The sequence below is a fragment of the Triturus cristatus genome, chromosome 3_2 (assembly GCF_964204655.1).
Source record: "Triturus cristatus chromosome 3_2, aTriCri1.1, whole genome shotgun sequence".
NCBI lineage: Eukaryota > Metazoa > Chordata > Amphibia > Caudata > Salamandridae > Triturus > Triturus cristatus.
This window is the reverse complement of record NC_140584.1, coordinates 184,673,478-184,690,970: the sequence shown is the minus strand read 5'-3', so window position 1 is coordinate 184,690,970 and position 17,493 is coordinate 184,673,478. Positions and strand designations below refer to the sequence as shown.

Genomic DNA, 17,493 nt, shown 5'->3' with positions numbered 1-17,493 from the left:
CGTGATGCTGTGCACTTATAGTGGTTTCAATAAGTAAAAAGAAACAGGACAGGGTCCCAGGAGTTGATGAATTATTGTGCAGTGCAAGGCTTGTAATCCTGTAGTAACGTCTTACCCAAATAAAGATTTCAATATCGTTTACACAGTTTTTTTTTGTCCAGTATGATTTCAACAACGCTTTACTCAGGTCATGTCCATAAAGATATCCCAGCGCTTACCGAATGTAGAGAAGCTGATTTCAAGCGAAGATTAGTCCACCGCGCTTCCACGAGCAGACGGCAACAGCGGGATACAAAGTAACGAGGAATTGTTGCAACCGCGTTTCCTCACGCAGTCAACAATAGGCTGGATACAATGTAACACTGATTGGATTCAACCGCATTGGGTTCACGCAGTCGACAAAAGCAAGGCAGGAGCGCGTTTCCAGCGCGAGACGAAAGATATGTTCCCAAAGCAGGTTCCGAGGAGAACAGGTTAAGAGGGAGAATGGCGAGTAGCCATTACGGCGAGATCCACACAGGAAGAAGGGGGCGTGTCTATGACTATGCTCCTATGAATATCTGTGTCCTCTGCATTCTAGTTGGACCAGCCGCCAAAATATACATGTATCTTTTGAGGATATCACTTTAATCATTTCCTCTTAGGTCCCCATATAATTCTCTTATTTCTATTCGTTCTCGCTAGATATTCAGCTTTAATTTTACAATACTTTGTTTCAGCCGAGAAGTTCCAGGCTTTACCTATTTTTTTCTTGGCTGTCTCATCTTTAGTTTTAATGACCGGCATTGGTCTTTGAACTATTTCGCTGTCTTAGAGGGTGCCTATGTTCTCCATCTGTGATACCTACTGTATTCTTGGTAAAGCTATTTAGGCAGCATGCTAAATCGCAATCATTTCTGTGTCTATTTCCCCCATTTCTTTTATATTATGCCCACTACGTTCTTGTTTAGAATTATATTTGAACTGGCTAAGAATTTCCAAATCTTTGTCATCTAATCAGGTAGTTACTTCCTTAGGGAATATTGGCTGGTGAATTAATACAGGTTTCTTTGTGTCCTGTTCCCCTTAAATTCTACACTTATAGGCCAGTGGTCACTCCTCTATACCTTGTCCACATGGAAATTTATAAATTAAGAGAAATAACAAGTTTGAGTAAATATGTTATCTATTAGCCCGTTCTGATGCCATATCTTAAATGTTTTCCTTGCTGTGGAGCCGATTACAAACTGCCTGTAAAGATAAATAAATCAACGTTTTTAAGACACGTCTGCATTTGTTGTCCCATCTGCAATTTTTCACACTGTGGGAACTCAAATTTTAGTGTTGAATATTCCTTAAGCATATCCCTTATTGCCTCTAAGTAAAATATATACTTTGATCACTATTATGGCTTAAAGTTTTAAAGAATATGCATTCAGTGGTATGTAACCTGCTTGGATCCAGTCACTTTCCCTATTTAGCCATTTCTGGTCTTGTGCTATCTTAGTCGAAATCAGAGTAATTAGACCTCTCGATGGATGCCCTTAAACATCGAGATAAGCCATATACGTTCCAAGAAGAGACCTTAACATTGCCAGTGACCCCACATCCTAGGCTACCGCACTCAAGCTTCTGTTACCCACATCCCAGCTTGGGCTCAAACAGGCAAATCTATTTTCCGTTGAAATGATTGAGTCCTCCTTTACCATAAGGAACTTGAGGGATGGTCACTTTTATATTTCCCTCCTTATCCCTACTGATCGCCATTGCATTTCCCTTCTACCAGCCTTAAGGGACTGTTTAATTTGTATTTAATTAGGATTTTTTACATTTTTTTTACTTCTTGTCAACTCAATACTTGGTACTAACCTTATTCATAGACCTGCAAGCTCTTTTTTCTGAGTTCTGCACGACTTGTTTTACCACCTAGAAATGTAGCTCAGCTTTTGATGCCTCTTTTACTCTCTTGTTATAAACCAACCCCTTCTGCTTGAGGTCTCCAGAGGTTACCTTTTAAAGCGATCAGCATTTTTTTTTTTTTTTTTTCTTTAAAAACCTTTATTTGTGCAGAGTAAAAGAACAAATACGGGCCTACAACCATCAGGCCGGCCACAATACGGTTGAGCACAGAGGCAAACAATACATTCCCTGTGCGGCAAGGTCAAGATTAGCAACAATTCAGGATTCATACACTGGAGGGATCCTTGACACCGGGGGAAGGAGAAGTGAAGGTTAATTTTAAGGTTTTCAAAAAAAAAAAAAAATTTTTTATCGAGAATAAAGTCAGTAAAGGATAGAAACAAGGAGATTCGAGTCCGCAAGTCGGCTTCATACACTGGAGAGCAGCAGCATCATTAAAACAGCCATAGAAAATCTCATACAGTAAGGCGATGCAATTAGATAACAGGATCATCACAGTAGTAAATACGCACCCCCTAAAAGCCGCCCCCACTCAATCCACCCCACACCCGGACCCCGAATCGAAACAAGTATAGCGCAGAGACATGAAAGAAAGAGGCCCATAGAACTAAGAAGAAACAGTAAATTACCCCCCCACCCTACACCAATGCGGAGGCTATGGCCTACCCCCCCCCCCAGCATAGTGCCTGTCGCCCAATGAACCCGAAATATAGACGAGAGAGAAAGTAGGAATAGAGTAAAGAAACTAAGAGAAGAAAGAAGAAAGGAGGCGGGGAGGAGCCCACGTATCCTCAGGAGCGCCCGACACCACCGGCCAACCAAGCCTCCACACACTGAAGCCCCACTACACCCGAAGGCGGTCGTGGGAAGATAGCATGTAACACCACGGAAATGAAGGCAGACAGATCGCGCACAACATAAGTAGACAATTCCAGTCCCAGTCCAGCCCGGCCGTGAAGCCATGATGATAGAAAGTAATCTAGCCCTGGCCCGATCGCGGGCGTACGATTAGACCCGCCCCCTCTTGAATGCCCCCCATCACGAACAGACAAAGACAATATGGCCACTTGGGAGAAGATGGAGAAGTAGAGTCACAAAATGGCCGCCGATCATCTATGGAGGTCCCCTTGCACACCATATAAAATCCAGACCTGGCTTGTAAAGTACATGAGTTCCACATAAAAGGAGTCATAGGCCACCGTGAACGGTTCCTCGAGGTCGCCAGGTGTAGTTCAGCTGGAAACTCCTGCGGGCACGGTGAGGCAGGCAACAACAAAGCAGGCAGCAATGACCGGGGAAACAAAGTATCTGCCATTGAGCAGGAGAGCGATTGATCCCGAGCGCCGGGAAAGCCAAATGCAGACACCAGTGTAGCACCGTTATACCCAGTCGTTGCTTCCCCGCAGGAGGGCCACAGCACTGGCAGACTCACGTCTTGTTGATCACAAACGGGGCGCTCACGGCCCGCAGCAGACAGTGTAGAGTCGAACCGCTCACTCAGCGTTTGCAAGCCGACACACAATTGCAGACGAAAGTCCCGCAGGGCAGCCAGAACGGAGCCGTATGTCAGCGGAGGCTGCGTCCCCCCAACGGCAGCAATCCGGGACGGCACTGGGGAGCTGGAGTCTGGTAGAGGGAGGGCGAAGCGGGCAGCGGGCGAGACCGGAGCATCACCCCCCAGCAGCGAGCAGGCAATCAGCGCCATGTTTTACCGTTGAACGGTACCGTGGCCAGGGGGGGGGGATCGTGACAAGGAGGCAATTCCCAACAGGTCTGCGCCGCAACAGGTGAAAGCCAGCAGTCTCTTCCCCTCCCTCGGGCGCTCTTTGCAGCCGACTAGACCATAGAAGAAGGGGGTCTGCAGCCTTCCACAGCGTGGTCCACAGAGCGGGGTAGGAGACCCGCCACACCGGGGCTTACCCTCTGGCTCCAGCCCGTCAGATGCAGGGTACAGGAGGTGTCCGGGCGTCTCTCTCCCGGCTCTTCTGGCGACCGTACGTGGCGTGAGGCGGGATCGGGACCTCGGGCTCAGATTTGCACCAGCGGGTCCGGTGACTGCGACGCTTCCAGGGGGCCGGCCGAGGCCACAGTAGAGCAAGGGTCCAGGGCGGGGAACAAAGGCACCAAAAACTCCGGCATCCGGGCGGGCTAAGACTTCGGGAAAGCGGCGGCGCAGTCAGCGCGTCGTCGCACGCGTTGCACCTCGAAAATCGGCAAGGATAGGAATCAGGATGATAGTCCGAGGCCAAGGGCCGACGGAGCCGGGCGCTCAAGCGACTGCTCCGATCGCCATCTTGGCTCCTCCCCTCGATCAGCATTTTTTAATCAGCTTCAGCTAGTGTAATCTATTTAAAGGTCTCCATTTTCTGTCTTTTCCCTATTTTATTGACGTCGAAGTGTAGTATCTGGGTTTTCTCAGTGTTTACATCTTTTTACTTACTAAAATCACCCTTCCCTAACATTCTGTGGTTTACAGTCGTTCATTTCTTGTTCCTTCCGGTGAATTTGTGATTTAATTTGCTTTTCCCAATTAACTGAGAAATATTTTTCAATTCGCTTTCATCCCTGGCCCCTCCTTTTCTTACAGCTTCCGGTACCAAGGGTGCAAAATATGTATCTCGGTGGTCCTCAGTCTTGTTATGGGACCCCCTGTGCTTTCCTTGTTTTTTCGCACTCCGGGTGTACTTGATCCGACACTTTTGACATCTTCACCTTCTCACCTTTCCTCTCCTTGTCACTAGTCCTGTCAGGGTTTTCTCTCTTTTGGTAAAGATTCTGACTGCCTTGCATCCAAACCTAGAAGTATTTTATTAGTAAATCATGAGGTTATTCTTCTTTATAACAATCCTCGTTTTCCTGGAGATACTTACTGACTGGGTCATGGGAAACAGCGTTTACAACGCTATCAGAACAACGTGGTGCCTTTACAATGCGGTCAGTACAACGACTGCGTTGTTACCACGTGTTCCATTACAACGCAAGTCATTACAACGACTTGCTTTAGGTAACTTTCCGTGTCGGATTTTAAATCCAACACCTTCCCTACTGTTGCACAGACTGGAGTTGGAATAGTAAAATATACTATTCCAAACTCCAGTGCTTCCTAAAGCAAGTTGTTGTAATGACTTGCATTGTAATGGAACGCTTGGTAACAACGCAGCCTTTGTACTGACCGCGTTGTAAAGGCATGCGTTGTAAATGCATGCGTGAAAACGTAATACAACCCTGGTTCATCACTTGGTCTCATCCTTCCTCGCCACCCCCTTCTCCTCCCCTTCCCCCACCTCCTACGATAAACCCTTTGTTTCTCCTTGATGAGCTTGATCATGGGCCGTAGTGGGAAACAAAGAAGTCCTCATACTCCTCTTCCGGTTTATCCCCATGCTCCTGCAATTCAAGCAAGAAGTGGGTTGTATAGTAGCTATATAGATCCAGACACAAGTGGATGCTCCTGGTGCTGATTTGCGATGGCATTGAGAGCAGTCCTTAGATTACAGTACAGGCTGAAGTGAATTCGTTTTAATTTCACCTTACAGTTGAAAAAGTTGTATATGCTCTTTGATTGTATAGCTTTTGGTGGCACACAAGGATATACAAACCATCAAAGAGAAAACTGCTAACCCTTGACCGTTTCCTCATTGACGTTTTGTGTTTCAAAAAGATACTGTCTGCCCGAATGTGAGATAAATCATTTCAGGGTTTCTTCTGTTTTGGTGGATAATTTATTGTACAAAGGTTTTGTTTTTGAGATTTGTCTGGTTTTTGTGACCTCCATTTCCTCTTTTTGTGGTTAAGATTTGGGGTAGGTTGTGGATCCAGTGGAGGCAGTTTCCTAACTAGTATTGGACTTAATATCTTGATTCATGAAGGCTATTTCCCTGCATTGTGTGTGGGGTTTGTGCTGACTGGTGCTGGAGCAGTTTACTCTCAATGTATGTAGGTTCATGGCTTGTGTTTTGTGTGTATGTTTGTGGGTTTCCTGGCTTGTGTCAGAGCTATTTACTTATTTGTGTGGTTCCCATTTTACGCAGGCACCGTATGCCACCTTGTGTTGGTGCATGTTCTAGTCTCTTGTCGGGAAATTTCATGGCTTGTACAGAGAATAATTATAGACTGTTTGACAATGCATTTAATAATTATTGTTAGAGCATTTAAGGATTGTGGGTACTTTTGAAGGTAGCTGTGCCTGTGGCTAGTGCTAATTTTGGAACATTTATTGTTTATTACTGAACAATAGTTTCTGAATTTCCACATTTCTTTGCTTCTTGTTGAACCCTGTATGTGAAGCTTGAAACCCCTTCATGTTTATTGAAGAGGTAATTCAGGCTTATTTAGTGACTTTCACAGATGATAATCTGTGGGAATTTGGTCGAAATTTCACATAGATTTAAGGACTGTTGAGCATAATAGGCGTACACTGAGGTAATCAGTAACCTTATACCTCAGTTGGTGATTCCATGTTCACATAATGCCAACTTAATTATGGAGTACACCTGTGGGAATATTGTTTTCTTGTAAGGGTTGTTGTATTGCTCTCGCATGCATAACTATCCCCGAAGGTGTTTTCCTTCATTTCTATCCCAGCTCCTCTGCTTGTACTTGCAGTTCAATGCAGACATACAAATCTGAGCAGGCTACACTGAAAAGGAAGATATTTCCAAACCATACCTTTAATTTTATGTTTTAGGGCCTTGTCGATTGTTTGGCGGACTTGAAAAACTGTAGATGGGTCTTCCTCCACTTTTGTGACGGAGAATACAGTTCACCAAACTGTAAATTTAAACGCTCTTAGTTTCTTACGTAATCTTATATGCAATAAGTGCTACCTACCAAAAAGTGAAATGAAGTACGTAAGAGATGATCCCAATAGGATGCTAATATAGTTCATGATTCTTACCAACTTTATCAAAATGCAAAGTGTAGCTACCTGCTGGAATTTGAGTTTGTGAACCTTAGTTTCAACATCGCCATTACGGCTGGGTTCTACCCAACTATTTGTGGGCCACAGAAGATTTTTTTCCTTTTGGAAAACAAATTGCAGCTATTGCAATCAGTTTTGAAAATCTCCCAGGATCACAACTATAAAAGTGAGCTCACAATGAAACGTGTACAACACTAAAAACTCTGGACGTTGATTCCTAATATGAATAATTTGAACTATAAATTGTCAACGTTTCTTCATCTAGCATAACTGGATAGTTAGTTAGGATGTTGCGGGACTTGGTCTGGGGCACTGCTAGGCACAGGCTGGCGCTTGCGAAATTATTCCTACCGACGGATCGGGGTGGCCTGGCTGCTCCTTGTTTTGAACACTACTATCTGGCCGCTCAACTGCAATGGGTTGCTCGCTGGCTGGCGGATAGGGGCAGGGATGATACAGCCACAACAATGCCGCCTTACTCGCTAGAACAAATAACCAGACTTTTCCATCCTCTTGCTACAGTTACGCGGCCGACACCGCTCCTCTTGGCTGTGGCATACAAGTGCTACCGAAGGGCCCTATATTTCACCTGCAATGCTGTCCCTTACGCACCGGCCATACCTCTGGAGGGTTCCCCTAGTGGTGGAGGTGTGCTTAAGGCTCCTGTGCAATGGTGGGAGGCCGAGGTTCGTACGCTTGGAGATCTATACCGGGATGGTGAGCTCATACCGTACGAGACCCTGGTGGCAGAGGAAGGGCTCCCATGCGTTTTTTTTTGGCACACCGCTCCCTGATGGCGAGATTGACTGCCAAATGGGGGGACATAACCACGGAGCCCAACCAGCATCTAACCATGCAATACCTACACATCATGGGGAGAGGCAGGCACCTGGTTCGCGGCATCGCTAAGGGAACATGCGGCTGTCAGCTTGGGCCCGCTTCGATGCAAATGGGAACTGGACCTGGGGCGGCCACTAGTGGATAAGGAGTGGGAAATGATACTTAAAAGTCCCGTGCGTATCCCCAGAAACATGCGGTTCCGCCAAATCCAGTTATTCATTGTCCACAGGGCTTATCTCACACCAGAGCTGATCAACAGGTATTTTCATCGTAACAATGTATTGTGCCCTAGGTGTAATTAGCTGGGGGCGGGGTTCTTGCACATGCTGTGGAGCTGTCCTGGGTTGGGCATCTATTGGCGCGCGATTAGTGGGCTGCTGCAGGGTAGCCCGGGTCGTACCATACCCTTTGACTGGCCCGAATACATCTTGCACCACTTTAAGAGGTCCCCTAAAGACAAGGTAACGTCCTGATTCTTGGATCTGGGACTCGTGGTAGCAAAGCGCCTCCTTACAAGGAGATGGAAGGCACACGACCCGCCGCACACATGAGCATGGGGTTCCTCATTTCAGGCATGGGCTAGGGCAGAGGGGACTGCCATCCGAAGGGAGGAAACACTGGGGTTGCGGAAGGAGCCTATAGCGGCCCGCTGGGAACAGATGCTCTGTGCGTTACAGTGGCTGGAAAGGGAGGGCCACATGAGACACACGGAGGAAGCTGGTAATGACCACGCAGTTGGGAGGCATGCCACAGGCTGCTGTACTGACGAGATAGTATGGTCCCACTTTCTCCTACCCTACCCTGGCACGAGTGCAACTGCACTAACGCGGTTATGGCTGAGGAGCACAGAAGTGGCCCCGGGGGCGAGGGGTGGGGGCAAGGGTAAGGGGGAGGGAGTTATGCATGTACAAATGGTTTACGCTACCATTGTTATTGTTTCTTTGCTTTGTAAGTAATTCATCTGTTTCATTGTCCGAGCTGAACGATCAGCATTGGACCACACGAGTAACCGGGAGGTTGATACACTGCTTTTCTACTGCACTTTAGAGACTGCATCAGAACTGACAGAACGCAGTACAGCTAGCTCCTGGGTGAGCATTCATTGTCTCATTCGCAGCAAAGTTTGAACGCATGTCAAACTAATGTGGTCCCATGCCCATGTACTGATTAACAATTTATGCACGATTGCAAACTTCTGTATGCAATGCCTGTTATCACTGACTGTACTCTTAAAATAATAAAAACAGATTGGTTAAACAAAAAAAAAATGGATAGTTAGTGTTTTATGAGGGACATTACTGTTTTGCTGCTTTATAAGGACATAGTGTAATGCTTATTCTGTTCCTTGTCCTGCAGGATGTGTATAAACCTCAGAGAAAATACAAAAGGCAAGAGGGAGCGGAGGAGCTGACTGATGAGGAGTCCAGGGTTCATTCAACACTTTTGGAATATGGCAGGTGAAGTTTTTCGTTCTCCCTATTTGTTTAAAGCTTTTCAGTAATGCAAACCAAATCCTGTGGTATTAGGGAGTGTAGAGCAAATAACAAATACTTTGCAGAAATGCCTTGCAGGCAATGTGGATGGCATGATAAAGGGAATACCAAACTGATAATCCATTATTATGTTTCATTGAGCTAAAGTAGATAGTTGATAGATTGAGCTAAGAAGTTAGTGGATAGCTGGATTAGGGAGGCCTTAGAGTCTTCTCTTCCTTCGACTGTTAAAACCACAAGTAGAATACGTTTGACGGCTTATTGGTTTAACAATATGCTTTATTTAGAGAGGAAAAAATGCAAAGGCCTGAAAAGACTTTGGACGAAAACTTATGAGCTGGAAGCTAAAGCTAATTACAAAACTGCGATTAAGAAATATCATGCTCACTGTAGAGCTGCAAAAGCTTCCCATTATTCAGATAAAATCACAAAGGCTCAGAACTGTTCTAATTCTCTCTTTGATGTTGTTTAAGAATTGTCTGACCCTAGTAAATGGTCCCCTGCTACTCTTCTGTCTCAATCTAAATGCTCAGATTTAGCACAATTTTTCATAAATAAGGTGACTACTATTCAAACGCAATTAGAAGTTAGTTCGAAGTCTAGTGTTTGTAGAGAGGAATTGGAAAGTACTCTCCAACCTACTTTTACTCAGAACCCATCTTCTTCATCTGGTATGCCTTGCATGGCTCAAAGGATGGAGTCTAGGCCGTTGCTGGATTTTGATGGCTTTCTGTCCATCCTATGGTCTATTAAATCAGAATCTCCTCTAGATCCACTTCCTTCGGCCAAATTGGAGCTCTTTGGCATGGATTTGCTTCAACTGGTTGTAGACCTGCTCAATAGCTTGATCAAAGATGGTTACATTCCACAAGCATGGAAACGCGCTATTGTACTTCCGCTTTAAAAAAAAAACTAATCTTGATCCTACCATATGGGCAAACCATAGACCCATTTCTTTGCTGCCCCTCTTTGCCAAAATTTTAGAAAAGTACATTTATGTATATTTTACCACCAATGCTGAAGCTCACTAACTCTTTCACCCGTCTCAATCGGGTTCCGGAAGGGGTTACATTACTGAGACCACTTTATTAGGGGGCCACAGAACACCTAAGATGGCTCCTGAATGGGGCAACACTGCTGCCTTGATACTGTTGGATCTAAGTGCGGCATTTGATACAGTGTCCCACTCTATCCTGAGGGACAGACTGAGATCAATTGGCTTGGAGAGTATCGCCCTCGCATGGTTAATCTCATTTCTGAAAGCAAGATCCTTCCAAGTATTTTCGGCAGGCTCTCAATCCTGTACAATGTCCTCAGGAGTACCTCAGGGTTCTCCACTGAGTCCCTTGTTGTTTAATCTTTATGTGCGTCCGTTAGCAAATGTGGTGATCTGTAGTCTGACACTATTTTGGTATGCTGACAACACCCAAATTATTTTCTTGCTATCATCCCCTCAGAAGCTCCACGCTGAGATAATTAATCATGATCTTAAACGGATTGCCTCCTGGTTGGATGGCAATCTGTGTAAATTGAATGGTGACAAAACAGAGGTTTTGATCATGGGTAGTAATCCTCAATTGTGGGGCCTGGAGCACTGGCATGCTTCTTTAGGTTCCGTTTCCACTCCCTCTACCAAAGTGAAAAGCCTGGGCTTCTTGCTAGATGAAGCCTTGTCTATGCCCTCAAGCTGCTATATGAGCATCCACCTGCTTTGCAGTTATGAAATGGGCGAGGACAATTATTTGGATTATTCCTCACTCTGCACTTAAAATGCTAATTCATGGAATTATAGGAATGTTTTCTATCTGGGTGCGGACAAGGCGGCCACCCGCAGCCCAGGTGGTGCAAAATTCTGGGCTAGGCTTCTTACTCGACTTCCGAGTAGGACCACAGCCTGCCCCATTCTTCGACATCTGCATTAGCTACCCTATCAGAAAAAGAGTGCAATTTAAAGCTCTCTGCTTTATGTTTACAGCTAAAGCAGGCATTGGTCCAAAATATATATTAGAGCTTGTCTCTCCCTATATTCTTTCCCGAGATTTAAGATCTGCCAACCAGGCTTGATTTTGTGTGCCCATAGTCCACCGGGTATGATCGGGCGGATGTTCCTTTGCTTATTTAGGGCTGAAACTGTGGAACACCCTGCCTCAGTGTATAAGAAATTGCACTTCGCTAATGGAGTTTTACAAACTTTTAAAAACATGGCTCTTTTAAAAGTGGTGTCTTCAGGAGCTTATTTCTGTGCTTAGGCCTGGAAACCTGATGGGTAGCTGTGCGCTTTTCAAATAATAAAGGTCCTTTTTGATCTCAATGGTGCAGTTGGCTGAAGGGGAACCTCCCTCTGGCATTATAAGTGTTGCAGCCTGTATCAATGGCGGCTGCTTTGCATAGAAGCGTTGCCGTCTGAGCACACGCTGACCTCATTTAACAAATGATATTCATAACGAAGAAATTGATTTTAAATTTAGACTTCACCTTCCAGACATCATAGTCTACTTCCTGATGTTCTGCTCTCCTTCCAGTCGTGCCTGAACCTCCTCGACATTGAGATTTGGTACTCTTACACCGAATGCACAGTTTTACCAAACACAGTACTTCGATTTGGGTGGCAAGAGATACAGCTCTATGGTGGAATGTGGATAGGCTTGTATGTAAAGCAATGCACTTTTATAGCCTACTATAAAACGTGTGGATGCCATGTTTCTGAAATGCCGAGCTTGGGCCAGTGCGTAAATTCACACTTTTTTTTCTGAATTCCAGCTGATTTCAGGTAAGCACAGTCACCTAAGCTTCATATCGAGTCCCGCTGATTCGCCGATGGTAAAGCTGTCCCAGTTACTTCATGGCTCCACCCTAAGATTTTTTTTTACCACTACATTGTCTGTGTTTAAGGCTGCAATAGAGAATAACGTGTGACTATGGTTTTACCTTACCTGATGACTGCGTATTTTCCCATTACCAAACTCTTTGACTCGTAGAAATTTCTCCAGGTTATACCTGTGGAATTTGAGAGGAGAAGGAATGCAGAGTGAAGCAATTATTCACATCTCTGAATCCAGATTTAGGCACAAACACTGATTGCGGCCAAATCCTGATTTACCCTACCACTGACGATGAGAGAGACTGTGTTTCACCATCGAACACAAGGAGTTTATGGACGGAGCACTGACATTTTTCAGACTCTCAGCCCCTATCATAGATCTGGGTTGAATTAATCATCGTTCTTTAGAGCACTTCGCCACCCCAGTTCAGCCACAGCCAAATGCAAATCAGTCTTGACCCTGTTCCTCATGGGAACAGTCTAGCCGGAACTGCCAAGCCAGGTCTTCCCTGGACCGGAAAGAAGCATCCTTGGACCAGTTTCAGGATAACACCCCTCATCAGCCAGGCTAGCTTGAGTCCAGTGGTGCAGTGAGCACATGACCCACGTCTGGGCATATCGTTCCAACTTAGGGCAAGCATCGCAAGCTCAAGGATGATTGACGGAGTGCTGGAACATTTCAGACACTCACCCCCAGTCACAGATCTGGGTTAATCAATCATCGTTCTTTAGCTCACTTTGCCACCCAGGTCAAACCCAGCCATATGCAAATCCGTCTTGACCCTGTTTCTCATGGGAACAGTCCAGACCAAACTGCCAAGCCAGGTCTTCCCTGGACCGGAAACAAGCATCCTGGGACCGGTTTCAGGGTAACACCCCTCATGAGCCAGGCTAGCTTGAATCCGTTGGCAAAGTGAGCAAGGCACCCATGTCTGGGCACACCCTGCCAACTTAGAGCAAACAAAGCAGAAACAAGGAGTTGATGGACGGAGCGCTGAAACTTTTCAGATACTCACCCCAAGTCACAGATCTGGGTTGAATCCATCATTGTTCTTTAGCTCACTTCACCACCCCAGGTCAGACCCAGCATCAAGGCTGCTTGGTAAGGCTGAACCTATACTGCATCCAAGCAGGATCAGTTGAGAAGTGCCCATGTTCCGGCCATGTGCTGCATCATGGCCTGATCGCTGCACGGTACTGCTGGCTTATTTCAGTGAGCCAGCAGGTGATTTACTTATCCTATTTACTTACAATTATTTGAAAGCAAATTTATTGTATTCATTGTATGTTTACTGCCAGAACTCCAGCCCAGTCCGCTACACTAAGTTTCAGCTCTAGTCATAGGAGAATGCGGGACTTACTCAACAGCTAGGTACACCACATATCGCTCATTGTCTCTGGGTAATGTGGCAAGCCTCAAAAGTAACTAATTACTTTGTATGTATGTTTTAGTGTCAGTGAGAGTAGGTAGTAAGATCAGTTATGTTCTGTGGATTATAATATTGATAAGTTTGTAAATACAAATGTATTAGAATATTACAAAAAGAGGCTCACAATTGTGTTTTCACATTCAAATAATCCAATTCTGTTATTAACCCTTTTATTCACCTTCTGTGTGTAACTCACATATTTTGATCTTTTCTGTCGGTCTATCTGTTGATCACCTTTTAGACGTACTGACATTTTATTGTGAGTGTTCTAGTTGGCAGCCACAGTGGTTGGACTCTTAGGTTGTTTGATAAAAAAACCTTCGAAAAATATTTGCTGATTCGACTGTGCTTCCTAAACTACCCTACCATTTATTTCGGCTGTTGGGTTAACTTTACCGGCATTGTTTGATTATTAAGGTTATTTAAAATGAAAAGTGAAACTAAGTAGTAGACTGTTTTATAATGCAACCTAAAGATCTTTCTTTCAATAGTGGAAAATCTTTCTTCCTATTTAAAAATGTGTGCTAGTCTTTTAGCTCGTCACAGTCTGTTCCCCTACAGTGATGAAGAAATGTAGCAAACTGTGCAGTATCTCTTCAATTCTTATTCAGAGATCTAATACCAACCACCTGGGATGTTAGGTAGGGAAACGAGGCAGCTTCTGCTGAATCGTCCATTTGTGTTCAGATTAAGTAGAGCACCTGGGGTTCCTCAGTGAGGGCAAGCTGTACTATGGAAGCTTCCAAGGCCTCCCCGGGACACAGATTTAGCCGATTACCGAGTTAGAATTGCAAAAATCGCCCCAGCAGTGCAACTAATTGTGGATGTTGTGTCAATCTTCTGAAGATAGGACGAGGTCTCTCTATACCAAAAAAATATTTCTTTCATAAACTGTCTGATATCCTATGGCTGTGTGGAATAAGCTGGCTATGTTTTATACCCAAGAGGCTGATGTCCAAATTTGATGTTGTTACTTCAAGCTCACAATGTCAACTGTGGGTTGAATAACTTGCATTAGACATGAGACAATTTATTAACTACCTGGCACCGAAAACTATGTTTAGTGAGCTCAAAAACGGGGCATTTAGAACCTCAGTGACCTCGGAAGCAGGGTAAGGCATCCGACGCGCTCCCTCAGCACTCATTTGAGGGTCCACATCTACCAGTTTACCCTAATGTGCCCTTTATGCAGACAAAATCGGTCAAGGGGCATTAATTGTATTGTTTTTAGGCGTTAAGTTATTTTCACTTAACTTGAGTTACAATGAGCACATTCTTTGAGATACCAGTACATTACTGTTTTAAAACACAACCCAATTTAGTAAATTAAGATTACTTCTGGCCCTGATGAAAAGCCTATGACCCTTAGGGGCGATGAGTGACATGAAACATGTTGACCGCACTGTAAAACCAATGGCTCATCACTTTGCCTAAATTAGTTCAGTGCTGTTTTTAATCTTGGCACAGGCGTTCACCAGGAATAAACATTCTCAAGGGATGGCCGGAAGCCAATTTTAGCTACACCTTTCGCTCTTAACCCATGCAAATAGGGCAGTGACCTGAGCTCTGGCTGATACCAGGCTAGGAGGAAAAAAGATGTTCGCGAAGAATCCTCATTTTTTGAGAACCCGCTGGGTATGGCAGTGCCCACCCGGCGAGTAGCTAGTATGATGAAGAATGCCAACCAGGTGAGTGAGGGCTATTTCATCTTTCACACAGGTTTCTCCCTGATGAATGATATGGATCCACCAGTCAATTCTGCCTTTTGATGGTGAAGCGAAACAACACACCAGAATTAATTGCAATTTGTTAACTACCTGTTGGCAAGAACTATGTTTAGTGAGCTCAAAGGCACTGCATTTAGAAAATGGCCATACAACTCGTAATGTGGTGCTCCGTCGGTGGTAGGTTTATGAATAGTTAATAGGCGATCAACTTTTACCTGTGGGAGTCTTTTATATATAGATCCTTTTTTTTTGTACGAAGTTTTATATAGCGCAAACTTGACCTGGTATCAGAGCGCTTTACATAGCACCAGTTCCTTACATGAGGACACATTCATTTTTGTTAGGCACGGGGAGATTAAGTGATTTGCCCAGAATCACAGGATGTTCAACGTCATTGCCGAGACCTGAACCCGGTTCCCCAGATTTGAGGTCGACCGCCCTAGCCGTTAGGCCAACTCCTCTCCCATTTGTTGCCAGCACTTTGCACTTCATTTCAGATAGGAGCACAACATTTATCATCAGCTCTTAACAGACACACCACAGACTAAGGCGCACCAAATTTGTTTTTGAATCCTGTCCTTACCAGTGGCGAGGAGCAAGATGGTGGACTGACGTCGCTTGTGAGAGCAGGCACACAGAGGAGCTCCCTAGCCCCCACACCAGAAACAACTCAACGGCTAAGCTACTGATGTAGCATATTAGGGAATACAAGTGGAAAGAGGAGGAAGAAGGCAAAGAAAACTGTGCCAAACCAAACGGCATTTGAATCTACAGCGGGTAGTCTGCGGGTGACAGGACGAGGCGAATGCAAGCAGTTATCGGCGCAGGGCGGCAGGTGCGCCTCTTCTGAATTGCTCACTGGGTGGTTGGTCCCTGCTCGGCAATCAGCTGGCTGAGACTGACGAGCCGTGTAGAGAGTATGGCTCCTCCAAAAATGACGAGAACCACACGAGCAGGGCGCTTGGCGGTGAGCTCAACCAACGGGGGAGCTGCTCTACGGGATGATGCAGCAGAGGAGACACAGGCGCCCCAGGGAGGAAACACTACCAAGACCTATCCAAAAGTAGGTAAGCCGCTGCTGCAACTAATGCAATCAGGCAAGGCAGTGGAAGTGTTGGCAATGGGACCCTCGGAACTCTATCGGCAACAATATAGCAAATGTTATTCTTGAGGCGATCATAGTGAAACATTGTAGAGCTAGAGTTGTCTCTGGCAGCTCTGAGTCTCTCAGTTTTAACCGGATTAGCATATCTGAATCAGAGCAACTAAAGCGATCAATGGGGACTGTAGACAAAGGTGCTCACATCTGTGATACTACAATTGATACAGATCCAAATGAATTAACTAAGGGGCTCTTATCACTGGAATTAATGGCTCCTCAGATAGTGGGCAACCTTATGGAAAGAGGGTTAACCAGCAATTTGCAATCCGCTGTTGGAGAGAATGGAAGTATACTAGACGCACATGAGGGAGAAAAGGAGGTAATTGATGATCAGCCTGGTATTGAACAGACTATCAATCAATCAAACACATTTATAGAGCGCGCTACTCACCCGCAAGGGTCTCAAGGCGCTGGGAGGGGGGGGGTGCTGCTACTGCTCGAACAGCCAGGTCTTGAGTTGCTTCCTGAAGGAGAGATGGTCCTGGGTCAGTCGGAGGTGGGTGGGGAGGGAGTTCCACGTCTTGACAGCCAGGTAGGAGAAGGTTCTTCCTCCGGTGGTGGTTCTGCGAATCCGTGGGACGGTGGCAAAAGCGAGGCTGGTGGATCGGAGCTGTCGGTGGGTGTGTAGAACGTGAGGCGGCTGTTGAGGTATATGGGGCCCATGTCGTGGAGAGCCTTGTGAACATGATCCTTTTGCTGACGGGGAGCCAGTGCAGGTCTCTCAGGTGGGCAGAGATGTGGCTGTGTCCGGGGATGTCCAGGATGAGTCGTGCAGAAGCGTTCTGTATGCGCTGGAGTCTTTTCTGTAGTTTGGCTGTGGTTCCAGCGTAGAGGGCGTTCCCGTAGTCCAGTCGGCTGGTAACGAGGGCCTGGGTGACCGTCTTTCTGGTTTCGGTGGGGATCCACTGGAAGATCTTTCGGAGCATGCGCAGGGTGTTGAAACATGATGACGAGACGGCGTTGACTTGCTTGCTCATCGTGAGGGAGGAGTCCAGGATGAAACCCAGGTTGCGTGCGTGGTCCGTGGGCTTGGGGGTGGTGCCCAGAGCAGGGGGCCACCAGGAGTTGTCCCAGGCGGAGGGGGATGGTCCGAGGATGAGGACTTCCGTCTTGTCTGAGTTCAGTTTCAGACGGCTGAGCTTCATCCATTCCGCGACGTCTTTCATTCCGTCCTGGAGGCTGGCCCTGGCGGTGGTGGGG

General features: G+C 45.8%; 1 protein-coding gene across 2 annotated transcripts in view; it reads left to right on the top strand.

Moving 5' to 3' along the window:
- CCDC93 (CCC complex scaffolding subunit CCDC93) overlaps positions 1-17,493 on the top strand; it is a 1,072,960-nt gene that overhangs the window by 187,878 nt on the left and 867,589 nt on the right. For both annotated transcript variants that reach the window (XM_085647463.1, XM_085647464.1), the window contains exon 7: positions 9,017-9,117. In XM_085647463.1, the coding sequence (XP_085503589.1) occupies positions 9,017-9,117 (101 nt within the window). The remainder of the gene's footprint in view (positions 1-9,016; positions 9,118-17,493) is intronic.